This window comes from Meles meles, chromosome 6, assembly GCF_922984935.1.
Source record: "Meles meles chromosome 6, mMelMel3.1 paternal haplotype, whole genome shotgun sequence".
Lineage (NCBI taxonomy): Eukaryota > Metazoa > Chordata > Mammalia > Carnivora > Mustelidae > Meles > Meles meles.
The window spans coordinates 74,776,919-74,803,315 of record NC_060071.1 but is presented as its reverse complement, the minus strand read 5'-3'; the positions used below and the strand labels follow the sequence as shown (position 1 = coordinate 74,803,315).

At 43.3% G+C, this 26,397-nt stretch overlaps 1 protein-coding gene across 5 annotated transcripts in view; it reads left to right on the top strand.

Moving 5' to 3' along the window:
* The window catches only part of MYO5C (myosin VC), a 93,277-nt gene extending 67,638 nt beyond the window's left edge, over nt 1-25,639 (top strand). For 3 of the 5 annotated variants that reach the window (XM_046009076.1, XM_046009078.1, XM_046009079.1), the window contains 9 exons: nt 1,494-1,581; nt 4,576-4,674; nt 5,928-6,082; nt 7,527-7,616; nt 10,743-10,893; nt 12,249-12,531; nt 20,771-20,945; nt 21,365-21,445; nt 23,673-25,053. In XM_046009076.1, coding sequence (XP_045865032.1) covers nt 1,494-1,581; nt 4,576-4,674; nt 5,928-6,082; nt 7,527-7,616; nt 10,743-10,893; nt 12,249-12,531; nt 20,771-20,945; nt 21,365-21,445; nt 23,673-23,825 — 1,275 coding nt within the window. In that variant the 3' untranslated portion in view covers nt 23,826-25,053. Of the gene's footprint in view, nt 1-1,493; nt 1,582-4,575; nt 4,675-5,927; nt 6,083-7,526; nt 7,617-10,742; nt 10,894-12,248; nt 12,532-20,770; nt 20,946-21,364; nt 21,446-23,672; nt 25,054-25,568 lie in introns of those variants that run through there. The other 2 variants (XR_006818753.1, XM_046009077.1) reach the window with 2 other exon arrangements.
* Nucleotides 25,640-26,397: the final 758 nt, after the last annotated feature.

Sequence of the window (26,397 nt, the reverse complement as noted above, 5' to 3'; positions counted from 1 at the left end):
CAAAGAAATGAAAAATTAAAACTAGATGTTATTGTTGCCCCTCAAGTAATAGAGATCTTACGGGGCTGCTGGAAACGCCTTGCAGGGTACCCTCACACATGATTTCCAGGAACAGAAATAGGCATCAACTTTCTCAGGGGTGATTTGGAAGCAAGTATCATGAACCTTGGGAATCACATTCTTTTTGACTCAGTCATGCAATTTCTAATATCTTACTATCCTAAGTAATTAGATATGTGAATAAAGATTTTTTTCAGAGTGTTCATCATAATGTTATTAATTATAGCAAAAGGTTGTATATCCAACAATAGTGGATAGAATAAATTCTTGTGTATCATATGACAGGTATTAAAATGACAGTTGGCATATATGGCCAATGACATGGGAAAGTGTCTTCAGTATAATGAGAGAAAAATACAGAATTTAAAACTTTATATGCAGTATGACCCCAATTTCATAAAATGTGTATGTGCCATATTAGAACAAAAGAAAGGAATGAAATAAATCAAAACATGAACAGTGGTTTCCTCCTGGTTCTCATCAACTAGTGACTGTTATTATTAGAAGCATCTTAGGATGGACTGAAACAGGAGGGAGGAAACTGTACCCACACCCCCACTTGTGAGGCCAGAAAAAGTTCCTAACATGTTTAGCCGGAGACCCAGAACCATAGCAGGGGAGAGGTGGTCACAGCGTAGAAACAGCATTTTCTCTTGGTGCCGAGACTCTCCAGGGGCCCCTCGGCTGTAGTGACTGAGTGCCAGGTACTGCTGGATCTCAGAAACCTGATCCTTTCTGAGCCAAAACCCTCAGAATTCAGGAAGAACCTACACACTCTGTCCTTTCTAAGAAATATCTGTAGGCATCCAGGACTCCACTGGTTCCTGAGCCAAATTCTGCATGGGCAAGGGCATCCCCTTATCAGGAAGGAAACGCAATGCCAGGACCCAAATCTCTACAATTTTTCTGGCTCAAGTTTCTGATATCCAGAGAACCTGTTTTCACACATTTGTATTTTTCAATTCTTTATTATGGACGTTACTTCATTAAGGGAAAAAGAGATCAAGATAAATATGCCTTATCTCTACACTGGAATATTATTCAGCCACAAAAAGGAATGAAGGGCTGATACATACTTGAAACTGATAAAACTTGAACACGGTATGCTAAGTGAAAGAAGCCAGACACAAAAGGGCACACATTTTATGATTGCACTTATGTTAAGCGTCCAGAAGAGGCCAATAATACAGAGTCAGAAAGTAGATCAGTGATTGCCAAGGACTGGAAGGGACTAGGGGAACAAGTTACACGTTTCTTTGTGATGTGACCAAAATGTTCCAGAATGAGATGATGGTGATGGTTGTCTAGCTGACTTTAGAAAACAACCGATGTGTCCTTCAAAGTGAAGTGGGTGGTATGTTAATGAAGCTGTTACCAGAACACAGATTAAAATGCTTCTAAGCGAATGTCTTTGTTTCTTTTGATTTCTGTAGGATCTTGAAGAAGAGTTAGACATGAAGGACAGAGTGATTAAAAAGCTACAAGATCAAGTCAAGGCTCTAACCAAGACGATTGAAAAGGGTAGGAAAAATAACATTCCCTTTCCTGCCTTTTGAACTATCAGATAAGGTCAACAAGCATTGTTTGTTTCCTGAAGTGGTCCAGAGTCTTTGAGAGGCGAAGGAACGATTCTCACCGAGGACGGTTTGTGAGGGAGCAGGTTGGGACTCAATGATGGGCCAATGCAAAGATCCTTTGGGTCAGAGGATAGCTCATCAGCCCTCAGATAATTGCAGATGCCCTCATGGAATTGTAAGGGACACCCCGTAATGAATACTTCTAACCTCATCTGCTATTAACTCTTCCCCAGTAGAAATGAAACTGTGAACAAGTTTCCAATATAACTGCTTTGAAATTCTCTTCCTCTCCCAGTTACGTAGGATCAATACCTCTATTTTTGTTACAAGAAAGAAGTAGAGAATTAAGAAGCTGACAGGAGTCCTGAACATTGACCAAACTTCTCACTTCGAATGCCCTCACAACCTTCCGTCTGCTTCTGAGTCACTGAACTTTTCTGACTTCTCTCTTCTGCACTCTTGATCCTGGTTCCATATTGCTTCCTCTTCCTCCCAACCTGGATAGTGAAGGCTGTATCTCTAACTGTCTGTTCCTTTTTCTCTATTCATTTCTTTAAGATCTCCTTTACAGTTATTTTCCCCACTCTCACCTCAGTCTCAAAATACCCACCACCAAAATGAGGATCTTTCTCCTTCAATCATTAATGATAAATGTTATTCTGCCCCATGAGGGCAGGGACCATGTCTGCCCTTCCCAAGGCCCCATTGTGTCCCTGTTGTTGGAAAGAATGAATGAACTACCATCTCAACACAAGGATTTCCAAAATCCACCTCCCACTCCTCACTTCTGTTCCTGAGTCCCGGCCCCGCTTTGCCTCCAAAACTACCTCCTTTGCCTTTCCACTACCTCCTCCAGTTCCGTGGGGATAAAGTGGAGTACATTAGCTTCCCTTCCTGTATTAGTTATCTGTTGTCATACAACAAACTTATCCCCAAATTTAGGAACTTTAAACAACACACACATAGCAACGCAGAGTTTCTGAGAGTCAAGAATGCAGGAGCAACTTAGCTCTAGGGCTCTGGCTCTGAGGGCCATTAAGTCGTCAGCAGGGACCCTGTCACCTGAGGGCCTAGCAGGCTGTAGCATCTGTTTCTAGGCTCGGCCACATGACTCTTGGTAGGAAGGCAACATCTTCTGAATGCTCCATCGGTGCCATTTGCCAGAGTCCCTGCAAGGAACATGCCCAGATACAAGTCACCACACTCAAGAATACCCAGAGTAGAATGGGCTTATCGGATCGTTCGGCTTCCTTCTTATTCTTCCAGTCCAGATGCAGGGTACCAATCAGACGCCATTCTTAACATAAACAGTACTGCTTAGTAAGACAGTTGACATTCTACTTTGATTAGTCTCCAAGGGAACAGGGCTAGTATATTAGCAGGAGAAGTTCTCATACAGTAATAAGAAAGTTCTGGTAACTTGTTACCTGCACCACCCTCTTTTTCACCCACCAGACCCTTCTCATCCTTCTTGGCCTGACTGCTGTGCCACCTCCTTCATTTGTTCCATCTCCTTCTGTAAGAATTCTTTTGGCCACTGTATTAATTTCCTACAGCTGCTGTAACATGTTGGCATAAGATTAGTGGCTTAACACAACACAAATTTATCATCTTAGGGTTTTAGAGGTCAGAAATCCAAAATAGTTTTCAGAGAGTTACAATCAATATGTCGTCAGGGCAATGTTCCTTCTCGAGTCTTTTTTTTTTTTTTTTTTTTTTTTTTTAAATATTTTATTTATTTATTTGACAGAGAGAGACCACAAGCAGGCAGAGAGGCAGTCAGAGAGAGCGAGAGGGAAGCAGGCTCCCCGCTGAGCAGAGAGCCCGATGCGGGACTCGATCCCAGGACCCCGAGACCACGACCCGAGCCGAAGGCAGCGGCCCAAACCACTGAGCTTTTCCCTTGCCTTTTCAGCTTTTGGAGGCCACCCAGATTTCTTGGTTTGTGGGTCCTTTCCTCCATCTTCAAATTCAACAGCATAGCATCTTCAAAATCTTTCTGACTCTCTAACCTCTGTTTCTGTCATCATGTCTCCTCTCAGAATGGACATGAATCTTTGGCAACCAGAGGGCAGACTCTGGCCCACCCAAAGATGTCCACATTTCAACCCCCCAGGACCTGTGACTGTGTTACTTAAATGGCAAAGGGGATTTTTAATTAAGTGATTAAATTAAGGATCTTGCAATGGGCAGATTACCCTGGGTTATCTAGGGGGACCCAGTACAATCACAAGAGACCTTATAAGAGGGCGGCAGGAATGCCAGAGTGAAAGAAGGTGATATGATAATGGAAGCAGAGAGAGAGGGGGACATGGTGACGGAAGCAGAAGTCAGAGTGTTACGGCCATAAGCTGGGGGGTGTAGCCTCTGGAAACTGAGAAAGGTACGAAATGGATTCTCCCCAAGAGCTTTCAGAACTCAGCTCTGCGGACACTTTGATTTCAGTCCTACAGGGGAGGTCCATTTCAGTCTTCTGGGAAAATGTGTGGTATTTTAAGCCACTAACTTTGTGGTAAATTGTTACAGCACATCGGAAACTAATACAGATCCCCTTGGAGTCATGCAGTTTGGTACTTTGCTCACCAACTGTTCCATGAATCTTGTTTTCTTGACTGTGGCATCAGTGTCTTAAAGAGAGAAGCAATATCTTGGTTGGCTGTCTTATCCGCATGGTGCTGGATTCATGCTGGCTCTCGTGAGGCTCTCTTCAAGGATAACTCCAGCTTCCCAGCAGCAGCAATACTCATGGATAGACTCGCAGACATGACTCACTACCAGAGGAGTTCTTCAGGATTAGTCAAGTTTCATTTATCTGAAAGCCACACGTGTTCATGTGCCAGCCAGTCAGAATGGGGTGGAGAGAGACAGACTAGGCTCTTTATAAAGCCGGTAGAAGTTGTTTCTGTGACTCTAACTGATTGTTTGCCTCTGCCTGTAGGCAATGATGGCCACTTGTCCTCAGGACCCAGGGAGTACCTTGGAATGCTGGAGTACAAGACGGAAGATGAGGACAAGCTCATCCAAAACCTCATTCTTGGTAGTGACACCTGGAACTCTGAATGTCTGCTCTGTCACTCATTGCTCCCATCCTGAGTGGGGACCGCTGCTTCTCCTAGCCCAGGGTTTTTCAACCTCCACACTGGCAACCAGATAATTGGTCGTTGTTGTGGGGGACTGTGCACTGTAGGATATTAAGTAGGCTCCTTGACTTCTAGCCTCTGGAAACCAGTAACAGCCCCTAGTCATGACAATAAAAACATCTCCAGACATTGCCAAACATCCCAAGGGAGCCAGAATTACCCTCAGTTAAGAAGTGCTGCCCTTACCCCTTCCAAAGTCTAATCATAGTACCCAGATAAAAGACCCAGCCTCTTATTTTTGTGTCTTAGTGCAGGAACTATGGTGGAAGTAACTGTGGCTCCCTGTTCCTTTTGATTTCCACTGAGAATTTTATTTGCAGGCAATGTGATGTGGGCTTCCCAGCCACACCTCTGTTACAGGAATATGCCAGCATACATACTCAAGGGCTGGTGGTCTTAGAACCAATCTTAATAGACTGTCTTCACCATGAAAATCACATGGTTTTCCAGTGGGAGGGAGAAAAGCTGACTTTCTTTCTATCAGCTGATCTCAAGATCTTAAAGTAGAAAACTGACGTGTAGCCTAACTTCCTCTTCTAAGTGACACCCCCATCCCCGCACAGAGCACATGAGCCCCGGGACCCTTTCCTTTCTACCCTCAAAGGTGCACAGCTGTGGGGCCTCTTTGTTCCCTGTCTTAATGCAGCCATGGGGAGGTTCTTGTTTGCTTACCTGAGTTCATTCTATAAAGTTTCTCTCTTCCCTTTACTCTCCCCTCTCTCCCCCTGCCATTCTCTTCTGCTCAAGGCCAGCAAGGCTTTCTCTGCAGGATTATTGTGTGTCTATTTTCCCGATTCAAGGGGTGCATGTAGTCACTGAGATCATATCCCACCCTCCTCATTAGAGGCTGGAGTCGGGGATGTGGACGTGGGGCTCCTCCCTTACACTGGAGGTCTGAAGTCTACGTCTCCAGGCCAGGGAGAAGCAAAAATTCTGTCTGAATTTCAGCCTTTTAAAAAAGAGAAAGTACTTGGCAAATGAGAAGTAAGAGGAACAGGTGGTACCTGTATATTTTTGCCAGACTGAATTCCTCATGCATTCAGGCACTGTATCAAGTACAGAAAAGCAAACAAGGCCTGGGCCGTATGGGGAGAGTTGATGGGGAGAGCTGACTATCAGCCGTAGTCCTCATCAGCTCTGTCTGTTCCAGACTTGAAGCCGCGCGGCGTGGTGGTGAACATGATCCCAGGGCTGCCGGCTCACATCCTGTTCATGTGTGTGCGCTACGCGGACTCTCGGAACGATGCTGGCATGGTCAAGTCCCTCATGAACAGCACCATCAATGGCATCAAGCAGGTGGTTAAGGTAGGAAATGCCTTTGACATTGGCCCTTGGTATTTTGGTTACTTTAAGAATACTTTAAGGATTCGTTGTTGGGCCATCCTTTACCTCTCGTCTTCGGTGAGCCACGGGATTCCTCAGACAAGTCTGAGGCCCGCCCAAGGAAACAAGCCAAGCTGTTTGGAAAAGACAAGTTCGGTTAGGGATCCCCAAGGCTAAAGATCAGCACATAGACCTCAAGGCCTTACCTCCAAGGCTACAACCTGGTAACCACCACCCCCATCACCTCTACTCACTCAGGGGTGAGATTGCCCCGCTGAGAGGATTCATCATTCAGCAGGAGTTAGGAGTAGAGAATTAACACTTGGCTGTTGTTGAGTGCTTTCTGGTCGCTATATTCACAAGAGCCACCAGAGGGCTCTTGGAAGGGGCACCCATGGGTTTTAGAGCACACGTGCATTTCTAGGCTATAGGCACACAGTATTTGCCTCATTTTGCTGCTCTGGAATATTTAAATATTTAGAAACTAAAAGATGTAGGCATGAAGAGTATAAATCCTTTCCCACCAGCATCTCCCGTCTCCGTTTCCCCAGTGACTCCCTGGCCTCTGCCTTTGTGAGTGGCCAGGACCTGCCCACATACCCCACAGTCTCTATGCCTTTCCATCCACCTCCACCCCGACTGCCGACGTGCTCACACTAGCAGGCTCCCCCGGTTCCTGCAGTCTGGCTTCTGCTCCTGTCACTCCACAGAAAGATCACAATGATTCCTCTTACTAAATCCAATGGTTTTCCCTTCTTTTTTATCCTCCTCTGGCAGATAGAACCATTAGGCCCTCCTCTCCGAAACACTCCTACTTTGTCCTTCAAATGCCGGGACTTTCCCAGTTTCCCGCTTACCTCTGACCATGGTACCTCTTTACCTTCTCTGTGCCTCTTCCCGCTGCCCCACAAGCAGAGCTACTCTCCACAGCAGAGTCCTCAATTCTGAGCTCTTATCCCTCAGCCCTTTCCTTCAAGGACAGCATTCTCCCCGCTCGTAGGAGACTTTCTCAGCTGCCCTCTTTCACCAGCGTCCTTGCATCCCCTGAGCGTTTGGAGTCCAGTCTAGGACCACTGTACAGGAGCTCAGCACCCATTTAATTATGTCCTGCGTATGTGATGTTACGAACAATGTTCTTCCCCGTCAGAACGTGAGCTCTGGAAAGCAAGGACCCAGACTTAGCTTTACCAGGAGGTTTCATCATCAGAAATACTTTGCAAACCAGAACCCGCTAAATAAACATAAGAACTTATCATTATAGTATAAATTGAGTGAAGTCTTTGGTGAATAAAAAAGAATTCATTCTGATCAAAAGCCACAAACTGACCAAACTGGTAAGATACATGTGATCTTGGCTCAAAGGCACCAGGAGTCACCAGATCCAACTTTGTCTTTCTTGCTTTGTTTGTTTTGTTTTGTTTTAAAGGAACATGTAGATGATTTTGAGATGCTGTCTTTTTGGCTTTCCAATACGTGTCATTTCCTCAACTGCCTGAAGCAGTACAGTGGAGAAGAGGTAGGGACACTTGCCTGTTCTGTGTTCTGTGCAGACTGCTGGTCTCTAACTTCCTCGTGAGCAAGAGCTCACCACAGCAGTTGGGGACATCCCCAGCTCCAGGGGCAGCCTCTGCTCCAGATAGCTTCCCAGATTCCTTCTGAGCCAGGAGGTCAGCTTCACATCACTGGTCAGACAGAAGTCACAGTCAGAAGACTTAGCAAGAGGCCGGGACCTTGGGCATGAAAGTACGTCTCAGTTTTCCTTGAGTTTTAAATCAATGAGGACAGGGCACCTAGGTAGTTCAGTCAGATAAGCTTTCAGCTTAAGTCACCATCCCTCAGTCCTGGAATGAGCCCTGTTCAGCAGGGAGTCTGCTTCTCTCTCTCCTCTGCCCCTCCCCCTTCTCTCAAATAAATAAAATCTTAAAAATAAAAATAATTAATAAAAGCATAATAATGATAATAAAGTACGATGATTTTTAAGTTTGTTTCTGGTTGTGACATTCTGAAGTTTTCAGTATCAGGACTCTAAAATCCAACCTTTAGACTAACATGACTGTTTCTTTGGAGCTCTTTTCTCTGCAGGATTCTGATCATTCCTCCACAATCTGTATGTACATTCTTTGCCATTCCAGCTCTGCTCCCAACAGAAAGGAATTCTCCACCTTCAAGTCCTCACAGACCAAAATGTCACTGACCTAAAATAACAAGGTAGTTTTCAGGGTTTTCACTGCTCTGTCAAATGTTTGTACCATTAATGGTCCCACCAGCAGTGTATGAAGTTTCCAGTGTCATCCCTTCACCAACACTTGATATTGACACGCGTTTTAATTATTTCCCAGTCTCATTGGTTTAAAATAATACCTTGTTGACTTAAATTGCAATTACTTGATCACTAGTGAGGTGAGGACTCACTCCATGGAGGGGCACCTGGGTAGCTCAGTCTGTTGAGTGTCTGACTCTCGGTTTCCACTCAGATCATGATCTCAGAGTTAAGAGATGAAACCCATGTAGGGCTCCATGCTCAACGGGGAGTCTGTCGGAGATTTTCTTTCTCTCTCCTTCTGCCCTTTTCCCTGCTCTCATGTTCTCTAAAATAAGTAAAATAAATCTTTTAATAAAATAAATCTTTTCTTAAAAAAAAAAAAAGAGGGGTGCCTGGGTGGCTCAGGAGGTTAAAGCCTCTGCCTTTGGCTTGGGTCATGATCCCGGGAACCTGGGATCGATCCCTGAGTCGGGCTCTCTGCTCACAGGGAAGCCTGCTTCCTCCTCTCTCTCTCTCTCTCTGCCTGCCTCTCTGCCTAATTGTGATCTCTGTCTGTCAAATAAATAAATAAAATCTTAAAAAAAAGAAGTCACTCCACATGCTCATTGGTCATTTGGGTTTCTGTTCAAATTGCCTACTGACATCAGTCTCCATTTTCTTTAGAGGCAATTTTTTTTCTAACTGATTTGTAGGAGATCTTTACATATCATGGATAAACCATGGTTTGTCTTATAATTTTTTTATGGAGTCCGTTATACACAATTTCTGAATTTTGGTATACCAATCCTATTCTTTTATGACATATGTTTTAGTGTCTTCAGGAAATTCTTCCCTGCCCTGAGACCATGAACTTCTCTTACTTTCTTCTGAACATCTATAATTCAGATTTAGAGCTCACAGTTATGCTTTTATCTATCCAGAACTGGTGTGGTTATTTATCCCATGATGTGTGAGATAATTACCTTATACCTTCTTCCAGGTGGATAACTAATTGTCCCAATGAAGGAAAAGTAAAATAAAATATGAAAGTAACTCTACTAGTACTATAGAACAAGAAGAAAAGTAAGTAAAGATAATCCAATCTCCAACTAAAAGGAATACCAGAAGGAGCTGGGGGCACAGCCCAGTCCATTTAAGACAAACTGGCATGTGTGAGACGTTAATGGAAGAGGATATTATTCGACACCATTTATCTTTTGACCCTTCCTTTGCCCTCTCCGCCATGTAAAAGCATTCTTTTCCCTGCTTGAATTTTTTTTAATTGCCATATTTTCATTTCTATTTCAATGGTTCTTTTTCATCTCTGCCTCTTATTATTATATCCTCTTCTTAATGCTTTCTTTTTCTTTTACCTCTTTGAACATGTTGAATATATCATATTAATCTGTTTGGGCTGTTATCACAAAAAACCACAGACTAGAAGGCTTTTAAACCACACAAATGTACTTTCTCACAGTTCTAGGGGCCCGAAGTCTGACCCTCAACCAGCCTACCAGCATGGCTGGTTCCTGCCGAGAGCTCTGTTCTGGCGTGTGGATGGCTTCTTCTCACTGCTGCGCCCTCTCACAGCCTCTCCTTGGGGCATGAGGTGTAGAAGAAGACAGACTGAGCTTTTTAGTGTCTCTTCTTTTGTTTGTTTGGGTTTTTTTAAGATTTTATTTATTTATGACAGAGAGACAGGGAGAGAGGGAACACAAGCACAGGGGAGCTTGAGAGGGAGAAGCAGGCTTCCTGCTGACCAGGGAGCCCATATGGGGCTTGATCCCAGGACTCTGGGATCATGACCCTAGCTGAAGGCAGATGCTTAACTGACTGAGTCCCCCAGGTACCCCCCTAGTGTCTCTTCTTAAAGGGACACTAACCCTATCAGATTAGGGCCTCATACTAAGGACCTCATTTGATCTGAATAACCTGATCACAGGCTCCGTCTTCAAATAGAGCCACACTGGAGGAGAGGGCTCCGACATCATAAATGTTTAGTCCCTAATACACATTTTAAAATATTTCAGGTTGATCTATGCTCTATAATAATTAAGTCGTGAATCTCTTGTATTGCATCTCCTGGCCTCTTACAGGTGTGTGTTTCCTTTGTGGCTTTGCAGTCTTTTTTTGATGAGCTTCCATGGGATTTGTTCTGCACTGTATGGTATAGGTGCAGGGCAGGGGGTGGGGGGAGGTGTCTATTTGTAGGGTGAGGAGGCAATATGGCAACAGTTATAGAGAATAAGCAGTACCACAGACATGCAGAGCTCGTTTCATAGAATCAGACGCTGGGTTTTAAAGTATAGACGCTCGTTGGAATGTCCCTAATAGAGGTAGTGATTTAATTTCCTACATGTCAGTATCATTCTAATATTTATATGCTCACATTACTTTCAGGAATTCATGAAGCTTAATAGTCCACATCAGAATAAGAATTGCTTGACCAATTTTGACCTCTCAGAATACAGACAGATTCTTAGCGATGTGGCAATACGAATCTATCATCGGTTCATTGTTGTAATGGAAAACAACATTCAACCAATAATAGGTAAGAAAAGAATTGATGACCAAAAAATATTTATGGTTGCCCTAAGACCTTAAAAAAAGAAATCCAGGGGCACCTGGGTGGCTCAGTCATTAAGCATCTGCCTTCAGCTCAGGCCATGATCCCAAGAGTCCTGGGTTCGAGTCCCAAATTGGGCTTCCTGCTCAGCAGGGAGCCTGCTTCTCCCTCTCCAGCTCTCCCCTGCTTGTGTTCCCTCTCTCACTATCTCTCACTGTAATATATAAATAAAATCGTTAAAAAATAATAAAATAATCCAGTATACTAGGGTACCTGGGTGGCTCAGTGAGTTAAAGCCTCTGGCTTAAAGCTTCTGCCTTCGGCTCAGGTCATAATCCCAGGGTCCTGGGATTGAGCCCCACATTGGGCTCTCTGCTTGGCAGGGAGCCTGCATCCCCCGCCCCTGCCTGCCTCTCTGCCTACTTGTGACCTCTGTCTGTCAAATAAATAAATAAAATCTTAAAAAAAAAAAAATATGGGCGCCTGGGTGGTTCAGTGGGTTAAAGCCTCTGCCTTTGGCTCAGGTCCTGATCCCAGGGTCCTGGGATCAAGCCCCGCATCGGGCTCTCTGCTCCGCGGAGAGCCTGCTTCCTCCTCTCTCTCTGCCTGCCTCCCTGCCTACTTGTGATCTCTGTCTGTCAAATAAATAAATAAAATCTTTTTAAAAAAAAAATAAAATAAAAAATTAAAAAAATAAATCCAGTATAAGCAATGCAATGACAAAGAATACAATTTTAAACCCAGGAAAATTCAATTATGTAAATGTCTACTTTTTAATTCTTTTTAATTACTTGAAATGATGACCTATATAAAAGTACATTGTTCTTAGTTCCCTGCCTGTAACTGTGATTCACCCTGAAGGATAAGACTAGGGAGACCTGCTACTACTTATGTAGCTAATCCTAGGTCATCACTAGGCATTTTTGAAATCCTAAAATCCCACTCAAATTCTTGTATACTAAAAAATAAAAAAAAAAAAATTCTTGTATACTTTCTTCAGTTTTCTGAAATTTAAATTTTAATTTAATTTAATTTAAATTTAAATACTTCTGGCTTTAAATGGTTCCAGACCATGAGTTATCATGTTAACCTGCTCCCTCTCCTGTGAAGTTGAAAGAAGAGGGACTCCAAGCTGTTGTAAACAGCCATGCACCCCTCCACCTCCTCCTCGTGGGGCTCCCCAGTCCTTGATCCTCTCACTTCCCCTATCACAGCTGTGTCCACTGCTAACTCCTGCAGAAAATGAGCCACCTCCTGGAACAGACTCAGGAGAGCCATGGGAAATGTTCTCTGGTCGTGCCCACTGTGTGAGCAAGACATGCTTGTGTTCTCCTCTCTAGTGCAGGGCATGCTGGAGTACGAGAGCCTGCAGGGCATTTCTGGCCTGAAGCCCACCGGCTTCCGGAAGCGGTCCTCCAGCATAGATGACACAGACTCCTACACGATGACCTCTGTCCTGCAGCAGCTGAGCTACTTCTACAGCACCATGTGTCAGAATGGCCTGGACCCTGAGCTGGTGAGGCAGGCCGTGAAGCAGCTCTTCTTCTTGATTGGGGCCGTCACCCTGAACAGCCTCTTCCTGCGCAAAGACATGTGCTCTTGCAGAAAAGGGATGCAGATCAGGTAAAACCCATAAGCCTCCCAGAGGCAGCTGGGAAGAATGCCCTTTGTTAGGGTCCGTAATCAAAGGAGCAAGACTGATACAAAGCGAAGGTCAAGCAAAGCTTTATTTCGCACCAAGCATCGAGAACATCAACCAACAGGTCAGGGCCGTCTCTTACAAAGAGGCGACCCCTCCCAGCCTCACAGACTAACTTTTATAGAGGTGGTTGAGTCTAGCTATACACAGGTGGCCAATGAGATTGCAATACACAGAGAAAACTGCACAGTCATGCTAGATCAGCAACACACAAAGAAAACTGCATAGTCATGCTAGGTCACACACGGGTGGCCAATTGAATTTCAATTTACCCTAGTAGATATATGTGCACCCCACTGATTGGATGTCTCCACCTGGCCTGACCCGCCCTTGTATCTGGGCTTTGCAAGTAAGTTCCTCTGGAAGGGGCAGGGTCAATCTAAGTTCATTGCATAAACACAAAATGGCTCCCTCTGGCTAAGTTGGCCCTTACACCCTTAATGTCTGCTACCCCCTCCGAGTGAGCTGCGCTGCTGAGGTAAGGGAGTGCAAGAGGACTCTTAGAAACTTGGGGAGATGGGGTGCCTGGTTGGATCAGTGGGTTAAGCCTCTGCTTTCGGCTCAGGTCATGATCTCAGGGTCGTGGGATGGAGCCCTACATCCAGCTCCCTGCTCAGCTAGAAGCCTGCTTCCCCCTCTCTCTCTGCCTGCCTCTCTGCCTACTTGTGACCTCTCTGTCAAATAAATAAATAAAATCTTTAAAAAAGAAAGAAAGAAAGAAAGAAAGAAAGAAACTTGGGGAGGTCTGTGGTCCAGTGGTAGCCCCAACCCTGGTCATCACTCTGCACCAAGCAAGCTTGGCACTCAGGCCCAGGGCCTGCCTTTGGTGGTTAAAGACTAGTAACTAGTAATTGTATATTTTAAATCCTGGCACTGGGTGCTTATCAGACACTCAACCGGTGTTTGCTGACTGCCACCTCTGTGACTCGCACTGTTGGCAGCTGAGGACATGGGAAATGAAGGAAAGAGCAGCTAGATCCCTGCCCTCCAGAACCTCAAAATAGCCAAATAACCATTCAAGGCAATTATGGTGAAGTCACAAACAAGGATGCAGAGAAGAGAGATTGTGGTGGACAGACAAGTGAGGCCCTAGAGCTATGCACTGAGTGATCCAACAGGGAGAAGAACATTCCAGGCAGGGGAAATGAGGCAGGCAAAGGCACAGTGGGGGAGCAGAATGAGGAGCCCCCCTCAGGCTCTAGGAGGATGCTCTGTCTAGATTCAGTGGAGATTTGTTTGGGGAGCAGCAGGACCAATGTCCTGAGGACATGGGAGACACAGTTTTGAGGTGTGTCAACTTTTCCTGATTCTTAGTTGTGGAAACACAAACCCTGAGCTCTTGTTAGAGTTAGTGCTCTTGCACTAGAAATTTCTCGTGACTAGAAATAAGGTATATACTTAAGATTTCTGTGATTTGCACAGGGATTTGATACACATATGTGGTATGAGAAGCTGAGATTGTGTTGATGACAGCGATGTCAGGGAAGGGGGCAAAGGAAGCATCTTGAGCCAAGAAGTAAACAAGGCATCTATTAAACCGTGTTAGCATTAATGAAACTTGAACTTGGACATTCCCACAAACCAGGCTGGCAGATTGCCATGACACCAGGTTGTAGTTTTCAGATAAGAAAGAGTATTCTGAGGGGCTTTGTGGATCTTCTTCTCTTCCCTGGGAAAGGAAAAGGTTCTTTTTCTTTCACAAGCTCCAGGCAGAAGCCCTGTGGGCCTCTGAGATAGGATTCAACCCTATTTAGAGGAAACCCATAAACCTAAATGTGTCATTAGAGCCCTGGCTAAGTGAGAGCCCTCACTCCATGGGTGAGGACGGTCATGAGCAAGATGCGTGCACCTAGATCCCGTGACAGCTGCTCAGAAGATGGGCCACATCTGTCCCCATAGGTGCTCAGTGCTTTCTTGGTTCACCAATTGACAGCGGCCATCTGAGAAGTAATTCCCTTATGGTGCGGTGCTCTGAGGAACACATGCATTTCACAGAAGCTCATTTATTCAGGTATTTATTAAGCTCCTGCCATGAGCAAGGCCCCTGAGGATTTGAGGTGGCTTTAAAATGAAAACACAAGCCACAAAATAATAAAACCTGAATACAAGTAGAAGATCAACACCGAAGGGGAAAAATCATAAACATGGGACAGAGTCACTTGAAAACTGTTTCTGGGCTTCCTGGCTGATGGGACAAAAAGCCAAACATGGTCAGCTCTCTGGTCTCATGAGTATGGTAAGCCAGGTGTTCCCAAGGAAGAGGTAAAGATTTTCCCAATTATTTTTTTGTTCCTAGTAATGAGTTATAAAAAATAAGATTTCACATGGAACTTTATCCCACAGTCTCTGCAGTAGCATTTTTGCAGGGAGTTTTGCTATAGCTGCTTTGTCCAGCGATCTTCAGTGAAAGCCTCCGCAGGGCAAGTGGAGACAGACAGTTCCATCAGGAACCAGAGTAATGTGCCTAAGGACGTACACAGCTTGCTGGACTAAGGCAACTGGGGAAGAACATGAAAGATATTGGTTTGAGTCCGAAAGCACAGGCAGAATTTCAGCAGACCCAGGCTTAGAGGAATGGGCACAAGCTTCATGACGGAAAACTGCTGGTAGGGTATTAATAGCTCCCTTCGAATGGAGGGCCAGGTTGGTTACATCGAGAAAGCGGAACGTGGGTCTGAGCAACGCACGCATCAGTCCCTCAGTGGTCGCAGCCACCACAGACTTTTTTTTTTTTTTCCAGAAGGCTTTAAACTCTGAATTCAAATTCTTCAATAGCTATAGGACTATTCAGGTTACATATCTCATCTTAGATGAGCTTCTTTAAGGAATCAGTGCCCTTCATCTAAGTTGTTGAGTTTATGTGCATAGAGCTATGAATAATATTTCCATATTATTTTACTTTCTGCAGAATTTGGAGTGATATCCCCCCACTTCCGTTCCTGAATTGGTGATCTGTGTCTTCTCTTTTTATCTTGATCTGTCTTGCCAAGGTTGTTTATCAATTTAACTGATCCTTTCAAATAACCAGCTCTGGCTTTCATTGATTTTTCTCTTTTTTAAAAAATTTAATTGATTTCTGTTGCTGTCTTTATTATATCATTCCTTCTGCTTGCTTTGGATGTATTTTGCTCTTCTTTTCTCTTGTTTCTTAAGGTAGAAGCATTGGTTATTGACTTCGAGACCTCTCTTTTCTAACATAATGCCAAAAATTTCTCTTTAAGCACTAACTTTATCCCACAAATTTTGAGACGCTGTTTTTCATTTTTGTTGAATTGAAAATAGTTTCTAGTTTCCTTGGAGTCTTACTCTTTGACCCATGGACTACTTAGAAGTATGTTGTTCAGGGGCCCCTGGGTGGCCCAGTCAGTTAAGCCTTTGCCTTCAGCCCAGGTCATGATCTTGGGGTCCTGGGATCAAGCCCTGTGTGTCTATTTCTCTCTCTCCCTCTCCCCCTCCCTACCATTCACACTCTCTCTATCCCTCTCTCTCAACAAATAAATAAAATCTAAAAAAAGAAAAATGTTTGTTGTTTCATTTACAAGCTTTCAAAGACTTTCTTGCTCTCTTTCTGTTACTGACTTTTGGTTTAATTCCATATGATCAAAAAATGTATTCTGTCAGTCACACCCTTGGAAACAGAAGATAGAAAGATTGTTGCCCAGGGCTGAGGAGAGAGAGGAAGAGGGAGGCGTTGTTCAGTAGATATAGAGTTTCAGGTATTCAGGTATTCAGGTTCTATTCTATGCTGGGCATGGAGCCTGCTTAAAACTCTCTCTCTCCTCTGCCCCCCCCCTAAAAAATTTATCTACTGTGTTTTTACTCTTTGTATTTTTTAGTGTTTGTTCTAGGAATTATAGAATATATACTTAATTTTCAGTCTATTTTGTTAGTTATTTCTAAGTAGGCTCCATGCCCAACATGGGGCTTGAACTCACTACCCTGAGATCAAGACCTGAGTGAAATCAAGATTTAGATGCTTAACTGACTGAGCCATGCAAGTGCCCCTTTTAGTCTATTTAGAATCATTATCTTAACCATGTCAAGTGGAATATAAGATGCTTACCATCACTTAGGCCCCTTTCCCCTTTATGTTATAGTTGTCTTATGTATTGTATCTACGGACATCAAAAACTGCCAGATAATGTTAAATTTTTCATTTTTTTTAAAGATTTTATTTATTTATTTGTCAGAGAAAGATCACAAGTAGATAGAGAGGCAGGCAGAGAGAGAGAGAGGGAAGCAGGCTCCCCGCTGAGCAGAGAGCCCGACGCAGGACTCGATCCCAGGACCCCGAGATCATGACCTGAGCCGAAGGCAGCGACTTAACCCACTGAACCACCCAGGCGCCCCAAATTTTTCATTTTTTTTTAAATAGATTTTATTTCTTTATTTGACAGACAGAGATCACAAGTAGGCAGAGAGGCAGGCAGAGAGAGGAGGAAGCAGGCAGGCTCCCGGCAGAGCAGAGAGGCTGATGCGGGGCTTGATCCCAGGACCCTGGGACCATGACCTGAGCCGAAGGCAGAGGCTTTAACCCACTGAGCCACCCAGGCGCCCCTATAATTTTCATTTTAAACCAACTAATATATTTTAAGAAACTCAATAGAAGAACTGTCTATTACATTTGCCCGCATGTTTACTCCGTTTCTGTTACTCCTTCATTCCTAATGTTGCAAGTCTTATTTTTTCCCCCAAATCTCATTTTGATACCATTTCCTTTCTGCCTGAAGGCATTCTTTCTGTAATCCTTGCACAGCAAGTTCAGTGCCAATACTTAGTTTTCTTTCACCTGAAAGTGTCTTCATTTCACTTTCATTCCTGAAGTATATTTTGGTGGGATATAGAATTTTTGTTCACATTCCATTTTTTCCATCACTTTAAAAATGTGAAACACTTTTCCATGGTTTCTGATGAGAAATGCAAGGATATTTGAATTACTGTTTCCTTACAAGTAATGCACAGTTTTTCTCAGATAGCGTTCAAGATTTTTTTGATCTTTGATTCCCCACAGTTTAATTAGGATGTGGCTGGGTGTGGATTTCTTTGAGTTTAACCCCTTTGAGATTCCCTGAGCTTTTTGAATCTGTGGGCTTGCACACCTCACTAAATCTGGGACCTTTTCAGTCATTCCTTTCCTTTTTTTTTTTTTTTTAAGATTTTATTTATTTATTTGAAAGAGACCAGAGAAAGTGAAAGAGCAGCAGAAGGAGAGGGAGAGAGAGAGAAGCAGGCTCCCCACTGAGCAGGAAGCCCTATGTGGAACTCAATCCCAGGACCCTGGGATCATGACCTGAGCTGAAGGCAGATGCTTAACCAACTGAGGCACACAGGTGCCCCCTTTTCAGTCATTTCTTCAAATATTTTGTCTGCATCATAATTTCTCCTTTCCCCTAGAACTTCAATAACATGAATGCTAAGACTTTCATTATGGTCCCATGGGTCCCTAAAGTTGTTTATTTATTTTCTGTTTTCATTCTTTAGATCGAATCCTCTCTCTTGACTGACTGTTTCCTCTGGCATCTCTATTCTGCTGTTGAACCCATTAAAAGAATTCTTTTATTTTTGTTATTTTATTTTTCAGTTGTAAAGTTTTTGTTTGGTTTTTCTTTGTATCATCCTTTTCTGAGACTTTCTATTGTTTCATTTATTTCAAGATAGTTTGTCTTTACTTTTTGGAGCATTTTTATGATAGCTTCTTTAAAATCTCTGTGTCACTTCAGAATTGACATCTATTGATTTTCTTGTTTGATGCAAATTGAGACTTTCTTGGTTCTTCATTTGCCAAGTAATTTTGAATCATATCCTGGACACTTCTAGTATTATACTATGAGACTTTGGGTCTTTCAGTCTTATGGTGAATGTTGATATTTTTATCAGATAGCCCATTTGAGTTCGGACTGTGAGTTCTGACCATTGTTTGTGGCTTGGGACCCCTGTGTCAGTTCTCAAAACCTTTGTTATGCTATTTGGTTCTGTCTCACGTGTGACACGCCATGGTCAGTCTGAAACTTGGGTGGTGCTCTGTCCCATTGTTTAGTCCTCAAAGCCTGTGTGTGCTGTTAAGGGTCAGATCCATGCATGGGCCCCAGGTTGCACCAACGAGTTCACGAACAACTTTGAAAGGTTGTTTTCCCAAGTTCCTCCATCTCCAAAACACCCCTGATACTTTCCAGATCCCCGAGAATCCCCTCTTTGGTTCTTCAGACAGAAAACTGGGGGTTTACTTAATTCACTGTATGGTGTATTTGCTACAAATATCTTCGTCTGGGGCTAAGTGGTGGCAGAAATGAACAATAGGGGTTCACCCCATTCTCTTGAACCACAGTCGCTCCATTTGGAGAAGGTTTTCCTCCCTCAGAGTTTCAGCTTCCTACTGGACCCCATTGCCACACTGCTACCACAATGAAATTGGGGCTGAAGCACAAAAAGAAGAAAGAAAAAGTAGAAAGAAGAAAAACAGAGGACTTCTCTCCTCTCTAAAGAACTTTAAGACACCGCTTTTCAGCTCCTCAACACAGACCTAGAGGCCTCTGACGTGAAGACTTTATTGACATCAGTACCCACCGCTGAGTTTCAGGCTCCTTTGAGGTCAGGTTAATGAATAGCAGACAGAAAGAACTAGTAAATTCACTACCCATTTGTCAATACTTCAAATCCTGGTCTTCTTCCCCAACCTACCCAGTATTATTTACTTTCCAGGGTCCTCAAATAGCTGCTTCAGGCATTCCATCAAGCTTTTACAGCTGCATTCAGTGGGAGGGCAAAGTGGAGTATGTTCTGGCTTAGAACCAGAACTCCACCACTGATTTTTCTCCTTTTCTAAAAACCTGATGAATAATCAACATACGGTGTTGTAATAGTTTCAGGTATGCAAAAGCATGATTCAACAATTCTGTACATCACTCAGTGCTCATCAGGATAAGTGTGCTCATAATTGTATCTATTTCACCCATCCTCCCACCCTTCTCCCTTCTGGCAACCACCAGTTTGTTCTCTGTATTTAAGAATCTGGTTTTTTGTTTCTTTTCCCCTTTGTCTTGTTTCTTAAGTTTCACATGTGAATGAATTCATATGTTACTGGTCTTTCTTCAATAGACTTATTTCACTCAGCCTTATACCCTCAAGGTCAGTCCATGTTATTGCAAATGGCAAGACCTCATTCATTTTTATGGCTGAGTAGTAGTCCATTGTATAGCTACACCACACCTTCTTGATCCATTCATCTATTGATAGACACCTGGGTTGCTTCCATATCTTGACTATTATAAATAATGCTACAATAGACATAGGGGTACATATATCTTTTTGAATTAGCATTTTCATTGTCTTTGGGTAAATACCCAGTATTTACCCAGTACTTTGGGTATAATTACTGGATTATGTTCCACCACTGATTTTTTAGTGGGAGAATTAACATGCTCAACATCCATATTAAGGAAGGACTGTGGCAGGATTAAGTAGAATGAATTAGAAGGGATAAGATGGGAGGCCCAATAGGAATCTATTGTAATGAGAACTCAAACTAGTGGAACAAAATTGCCAGTGCAAAAAGGTCAGAAAACTGACTTTTGAGAACCCACTGTTCTCAACACTCTCATTTACCCATAGACATTGAGTAATTTTCCAAGCTCACAAAATAGACTGGTGGGACTAAAACCCATACCTCTTACCTTATAAACTTTTGATAATTAGTGACAGAAACAAGAATAAAAACCCCAGTGGACCGAATGAAAGCCTTCTACCAATTGAAAATTTTCTGCCAATTTAGGAAAGGAAAGCAGTTTTTTATACCAATGTAAGGTCTTCAAATATCACTATGATTTTTTCCTTTAGTAGATTTTCAAATCCATTATTAAGGTTATTTTAGTAGACTACTTTATAAATTATTGCAGTCACCACTTTTTGCTCAGATTTCCCCCAAGGTTTAGAGCTGCTATGGCCCTTACCCTAGACCATCAAGATCCTTAGAACCACGGATCATGAGAACTAATCATTTGGTCCAACCCCCTCATGTTACAAATGAAGAAACGGCTGGACCACAGTCCTAAAGCTCTCGGTGAACTTGGATACCCTCTCAGGACACACTGGGGGATTTGGCACTCTCCCCTGAAGTGTTCTCAACGGATCACCCACTATTCACTGTTTCTCTGGCTTTTACTCCAGGTGCAACATCAGCTACTTAGAAGAATGGCTTAAAGACAAGAATTTACAGAACAGCTTGGCCAAGGAAACTTTGGAACCTCTCTCTCAGGCAGCCTGGTTGCTTCAGGTCAAGAAGACCACAGACAGCGATGCCAAGGAGATCTATGAACGCTGTACCTCACTGTCTGCTGTGCAGGTGACCAGGCTTGCTGAGTGTGCCCCTGATCTTCAAAAATGGATTGTGTGATTGGTGTCACCCTTTCTGGCTTAGCCAGCCACAGGGTGTGTCTGAGTCTCTGTGTGCTCTTTGTGGTGCACACGTATCTCCAAGAACCACCCTCTTATCTAATAAGCATTTATTTAATACTAACTTAGGACTTAAAAACAGAAAAGTGCCTATGATACATTCCCTGCCCTCTGAACTCACAGACGTGTGTGTATGGGGGGAGAGGAGGTATTAAGGAAGGAGGCCAGAGCACATGGTTCTTAGAGGCATTTTACAGTATGGAAGAACTACATGTGGTTCCCAACAGTTCCCAAACCATCAGAATCGTTATTTCGTGGACAGACTTGTTGTTTTTCATGGTCTAATACCATCTTATGTGCTGTTTGCAGATCATAAAGATCCTTAATTCATACACACCTATAGATGACTTTGAGAAAAGAGTGACTCCATCTTTTGTTCGTAAAGTACAGGTAAGATCCTTAAGGATGTACCTTTTAATTTTCAGTATAAGAAATTGAGGGGACACCTGGGTGGCTCAGTCAGTTAAATGTCCAACTCTTGATCTCAGCTCAGGTCTTGATCTGAGGGTTGTGAGTTCAGGCCCCACATTGGGTCCACACTGGGCATGGAGTCTACTTTAAATGAGTGAATGAATAATTGAATATTGAATATTGAATTAATGTTATAGAAATCTAAGATTGAAGTACATTTACCAAACATTCAAACAAAAGGCACTTAGCAAAAGCAGCAGGAATGGATAAAGAAGATGTGGTGTATATATACAATGGAATACTCTGCAGCCATCAAAAAACCAAACTCTTGCCATTTGCAACAATGTGGATGGAACTAGAGGGTATTATGCTAAGCAAAATAAGTAAATCAGAGAAAGACAATTATTATGATCTCTCTGATATGAGGAAGCTGAGAGGCAGAGCAGGGCGTCATGGGGGGGAAGGGAGGGAAAAATGAAAGAAGATGGGACCAGGGAGAGAGACAAACCCTAAGAGACTCTTAATCTCAGGAAACAAACTGAGGGTTGCTGGAGGGAAGAGGGGTGGAAGGGATGGGGTGGTTGGGTAATGGACATTGGGGAGGGTATGTGCTGTGGTGAGTGCTGTGAATTGCGTAAGACTAATGATTCACAGACCTGTACCCCTGAAGCAAATAATACATTATATGTTAATAATAATAAAAATTTTTTTTTAAAATAATGATTCTTTTTTTTTTAAGATTTTATTTATTTATTTGACAGAGAGAGATCACAAGTAGGCAGAGAGGCAAGCAGAGAGAGTGAGAGGGAAGCAGGCTCCCTGCCGAGCAGAGAGCCTGATGCGGGACTCGATCCCAGGACCCTGAGATCATGACCTGAGCCGAAGGCAGTGGCCCAAACCACTGAGCCACCCAGGCACCCCAATAAAAATTTTTTTTAAAGCAGCAGGAATTTTCCCTGCCAAATACCCATTTTCTTTTATTTTTTTAATTTTTGAATTTTTTTAAATTTTATTTTAAAATATTTAATTTATTTGAGAGAGCACAAGCAGGGAGAGCAGCAGAGAGAGAGGGAGAAGGAGGCTCCCCACTAAAGGAAGCCCAATGCGGGGCTCAATCCCAGGACCCTGTGTTCATGACCTGAGTTGAAGGCAGACCCTTAACCAACTGAGGCACCCAGGCCCATTTTAGCCTCTAAAACCATGATTCACCTGCTGTGTTCCTTCAACATGTCTTGTTTATTATCAGTCTTCTTATCAGTTCTGTGCAAGGGAGCAGAGGCTGAATGGAAAAATGTATACCCATTTTTCTTATTTTAATCCCTAAAGTTTCTTCCCCAATCAACAAAGGTATCAGTTATCAAAGTTTGATTCCAGGATCCTGAAGGTCCTTGAGACCCTTTCAAGGGATCTGCAAAGGCTTCCTTTTTCCAAGTACATATGTGTGAAGCAGACTTTTCTTTCTCTACTTCAACCTCTACTTTCCTCTGCTTTCAATCTCTATTCACTGTAGGTTGAATGCAGAAGCGGACATGAGAGATTTTACCTATCATATTAAGTCAGACATTAAAAAGATTTACAAAAATATAAAACAATACAACTTCCTACTGATTTTTTTATTTTAAAAAATAGTTACTTTTCAATAAATGTTTACATGCATTGGGTTTGTTCTTGTTACTCTAATGAATTTATATTTTAAAGTGTTGTTTTAATTACTAATATAGCCAATATCAATAGTTCTACCCATATGCACAAAACTCTTTGGGGTCTTCAGTAATCTTTAAAGAGTATAAAGAGGTGTTGAGATAAAAAAAAGGTTACAAACTACTGAACTATAAAAAAGGGTAACTGTTGGAAAGATTTAATACTTCAGATCTACTCATGTTTGGGCTTAGAATTATGCCACAAGAATGGGTAAGGATAGAAAACAGATCCATTTACAGTCAGTCCATCCTGTGGGAAATTAACTTCTGAGGTGAAACAGAGCGAGTAAGTAAATACTCATGAGAGCTGATTGGAAATACTGCATAGACCATTTCACCATGGGGATTGTGTTGTTAAAAGGCTTTTTTGTGCATTCGCTCACATGATTTTGAAAGGAGCTTTTCAGCGAGGTGAAGTTGTGTTTTCCTCACTCTAGACTTCTAGATAATCATAAAGCAGAATGCACTGGTTTCTTTATTCATTTTTCCTCTGGTTTTAATTTCAGGCTCTCCTAAATAACCGGGCGGATTCATCCCAGCTGATGTTGGATACAAAATATCTCTTTCAAGTTACATTTCCTTTTACCCCTTCTCCGCATGCTCTGGAAATGATCCAGATCCCCAGCAGTTTTAAGCTAGGCTTTCTCAATAGGTTATAGCAAGAGAAAAGACAGTAAGTGTACTTTTCCCTCAGAAGCTAAATGAAGAGCGAATATGAGGGATGTGGTTTGTTATTGGAACTGGAAATGCTTTGGAATGTGATGTAAGGAAAAGCATAAGAATTCTCCAAGATGGGCCCCATCTTCTCTTGCTCCAGGTGATGGTGTCACCACTGTCATTCTGTAAGAGTTAACACATGCTAGCTGGGGTTGGAAAGGCCACGTCTACCTTCAGAAGCACAGCCAGCTTTTACTGGGATTCTTGTAAGGCCCGTATTTTCTAGATCTGTCTTTGGACAGGGCTTCCCCGCCCAGAGGGCATAGGATCCGAGAGCACTGTGTCTCCTAAGTTTTCTAATGTTTTGGTGTGGCCCACGTACATTTATGAAGCCACAGGTGGGGTGTAGGGCTGAGTCCTCCAGGAAATAATCCCATTTGGCCACAAGGTCCTGTCAAAAGTCCCCTGACCCCAGGCCTCCTGCCCCGGGGTGGCGGGGTTGGGGTTCACTCACTTTTTACTAAAAATGCTCCTGCATGCAAAAACATTTATAATTTCAGGTTCCTCTAGTTTTTAAGAGAATATTCAATCTGAAATGAATCATATGAAGTATTTTATGTATATATATTGTAAAACAAATCTCTTAGTAAAATTAATTCATGCCCATTTATCATCTCTTCTGAAAGAACATTTAACTTTTATCTGTCAACACACTTGCCATACTTTCTCATTGTTCATACAACGTTTTTAAAAAATTAAGCTTAAAAGGCAACTTAAATGATTTTCTCTATCTTTTCAGCATTCAAATATGTTCTTAAATTTTCCCATAAAAATAACTGAAGAATTATGTCAGTTCCTCCTTGGAAGAAACCAGCATTTCCCAATTTTTGTGGAAACAGACTATCACTTCTCTCCCCCGCCCCCGCCGCCGCCGCCTCCCCCAAACCTTTTCTTTCCTTCCTTTCAGAGCACACAATGTCATTTGACCAGCCTGCTAGCTTATAGCCAGTGGCCCCAGTGCTCCTGGGCACCGTTCCAAGGATCCCAACCGGCCCTCTGCTTCTGACAGACTCCCAGGCTGTGGCTGTGAGTCTCTAACACGGACATATATCTAGGGGTGGAAATAATATATGATGATGAAGCAATGTCGCCCTGATATGTAATAGTCTTTTCGTATTATAAATGATTTAGTTCATTTAGATACATTGTATAGGAAGAAATGAAAAGTAGAACTTTAAAGTATTTTAATCAATAAAATAAATTATCAAATGAATTGGGTCAGGTTTGGGTTTTTTGGTGTTTTTTGTTTTGTTTTGTTTTGAGTAGGCTCCACACCCAGCTTGGGGCCCAAACTCACAACCCTCAGATCAAGACCTGAGATGAGGCTGAGAGTCAGATGCTTATGGGATTGAGCCACCCAGGCATCCCGGGTCAGGTTCTTTCCATTGCTAGGAGACTACATTTTCCTTAGGTGCACAAGGTTTGTGCCTTTCTTTAAGGATTGTATACTTGAAGATGCTGATATTTTTTTATGGATTCATAATACCCTGTAAAATATATATAAACGTTTTTAGAGGGAAAGCAAATATGCCCTAAATCTGGCTCAGGCTGTCTCCATGGGCTCCCAGATGGTGAGGGAATGAGGGGCCATTGGCAGACACTTGGCTGGGTTTCTGATCAGCCCCTGGGCTCTTCTCCGTGCCCTTTCTCTGCTCCTCATCACCCTTCCCTTTCGGTTCCCACAGGTCAGAGTTCATGCCTGTTTTGCAACACTCCCCCTGGGCTATCGGCGGGTGACAGTGCCCATCTCCTTTGCTACCCTGTGGGCTCCTGGAGAGCAGGTCCACATCTTACTCTTCCCCACGCTCATGTTGATGCTGGCGAGATGGGACAGAGCTGCAGAAGCAAGGTCCTATTAGAGGGCAGGACTGGGGGTCAGCCTTGGGAAAGAGCAGATCTTGTCTGGGAACAAGGCAAGGGGGCCTGCAGGGGCTGAGAAATGTATGCATGGGGGAGGAGAAGGGCACACCTCCCACTTCTCCATCCGTCCCACAAAGCTGATGGTGGGCAGAACTTCCAAGATGAAGAGGAGCTGGTAGGATGAGGACCAAGCAGGAGGAAGTTGCTGATGACAGTTGGGGTGAATAGTCAGCATGGCTCAGTGGAGCAAAGCGTGCATTCATGAGGCTCCAGCCTGCCAAGGCTGCCTCCTGCAGAGGTCAGAGAACTGAGCTCAAGAAGCATGTCAGCAGAAGTTCCAAGGGCATCTGCTGTGGATGGGCAGAAGTTTGCCATGGGCGGTGAGTGCCCGTGGGAAGGGACAAAACCTCTGAGCCACGCTACCCAGATAAGGAGATTAGAGGTACAGCTTCTGCTTTCTCGCCTTCACCTTGGAGCTGCAACTCTGACTTCTCCGCTGGGCGCTCTGAGTGCTGACTCTGTGGAAGGTAGGTATGTGCTAACCGTATATTAGCATATGCAGGTTTTCCTACACGCTCACGTACGTGTTCTATGTGCACACACCAAGGTGTTGACTGAGCGTTCATGAGGAGGGAGCTCAGGTGAACAGCAGTA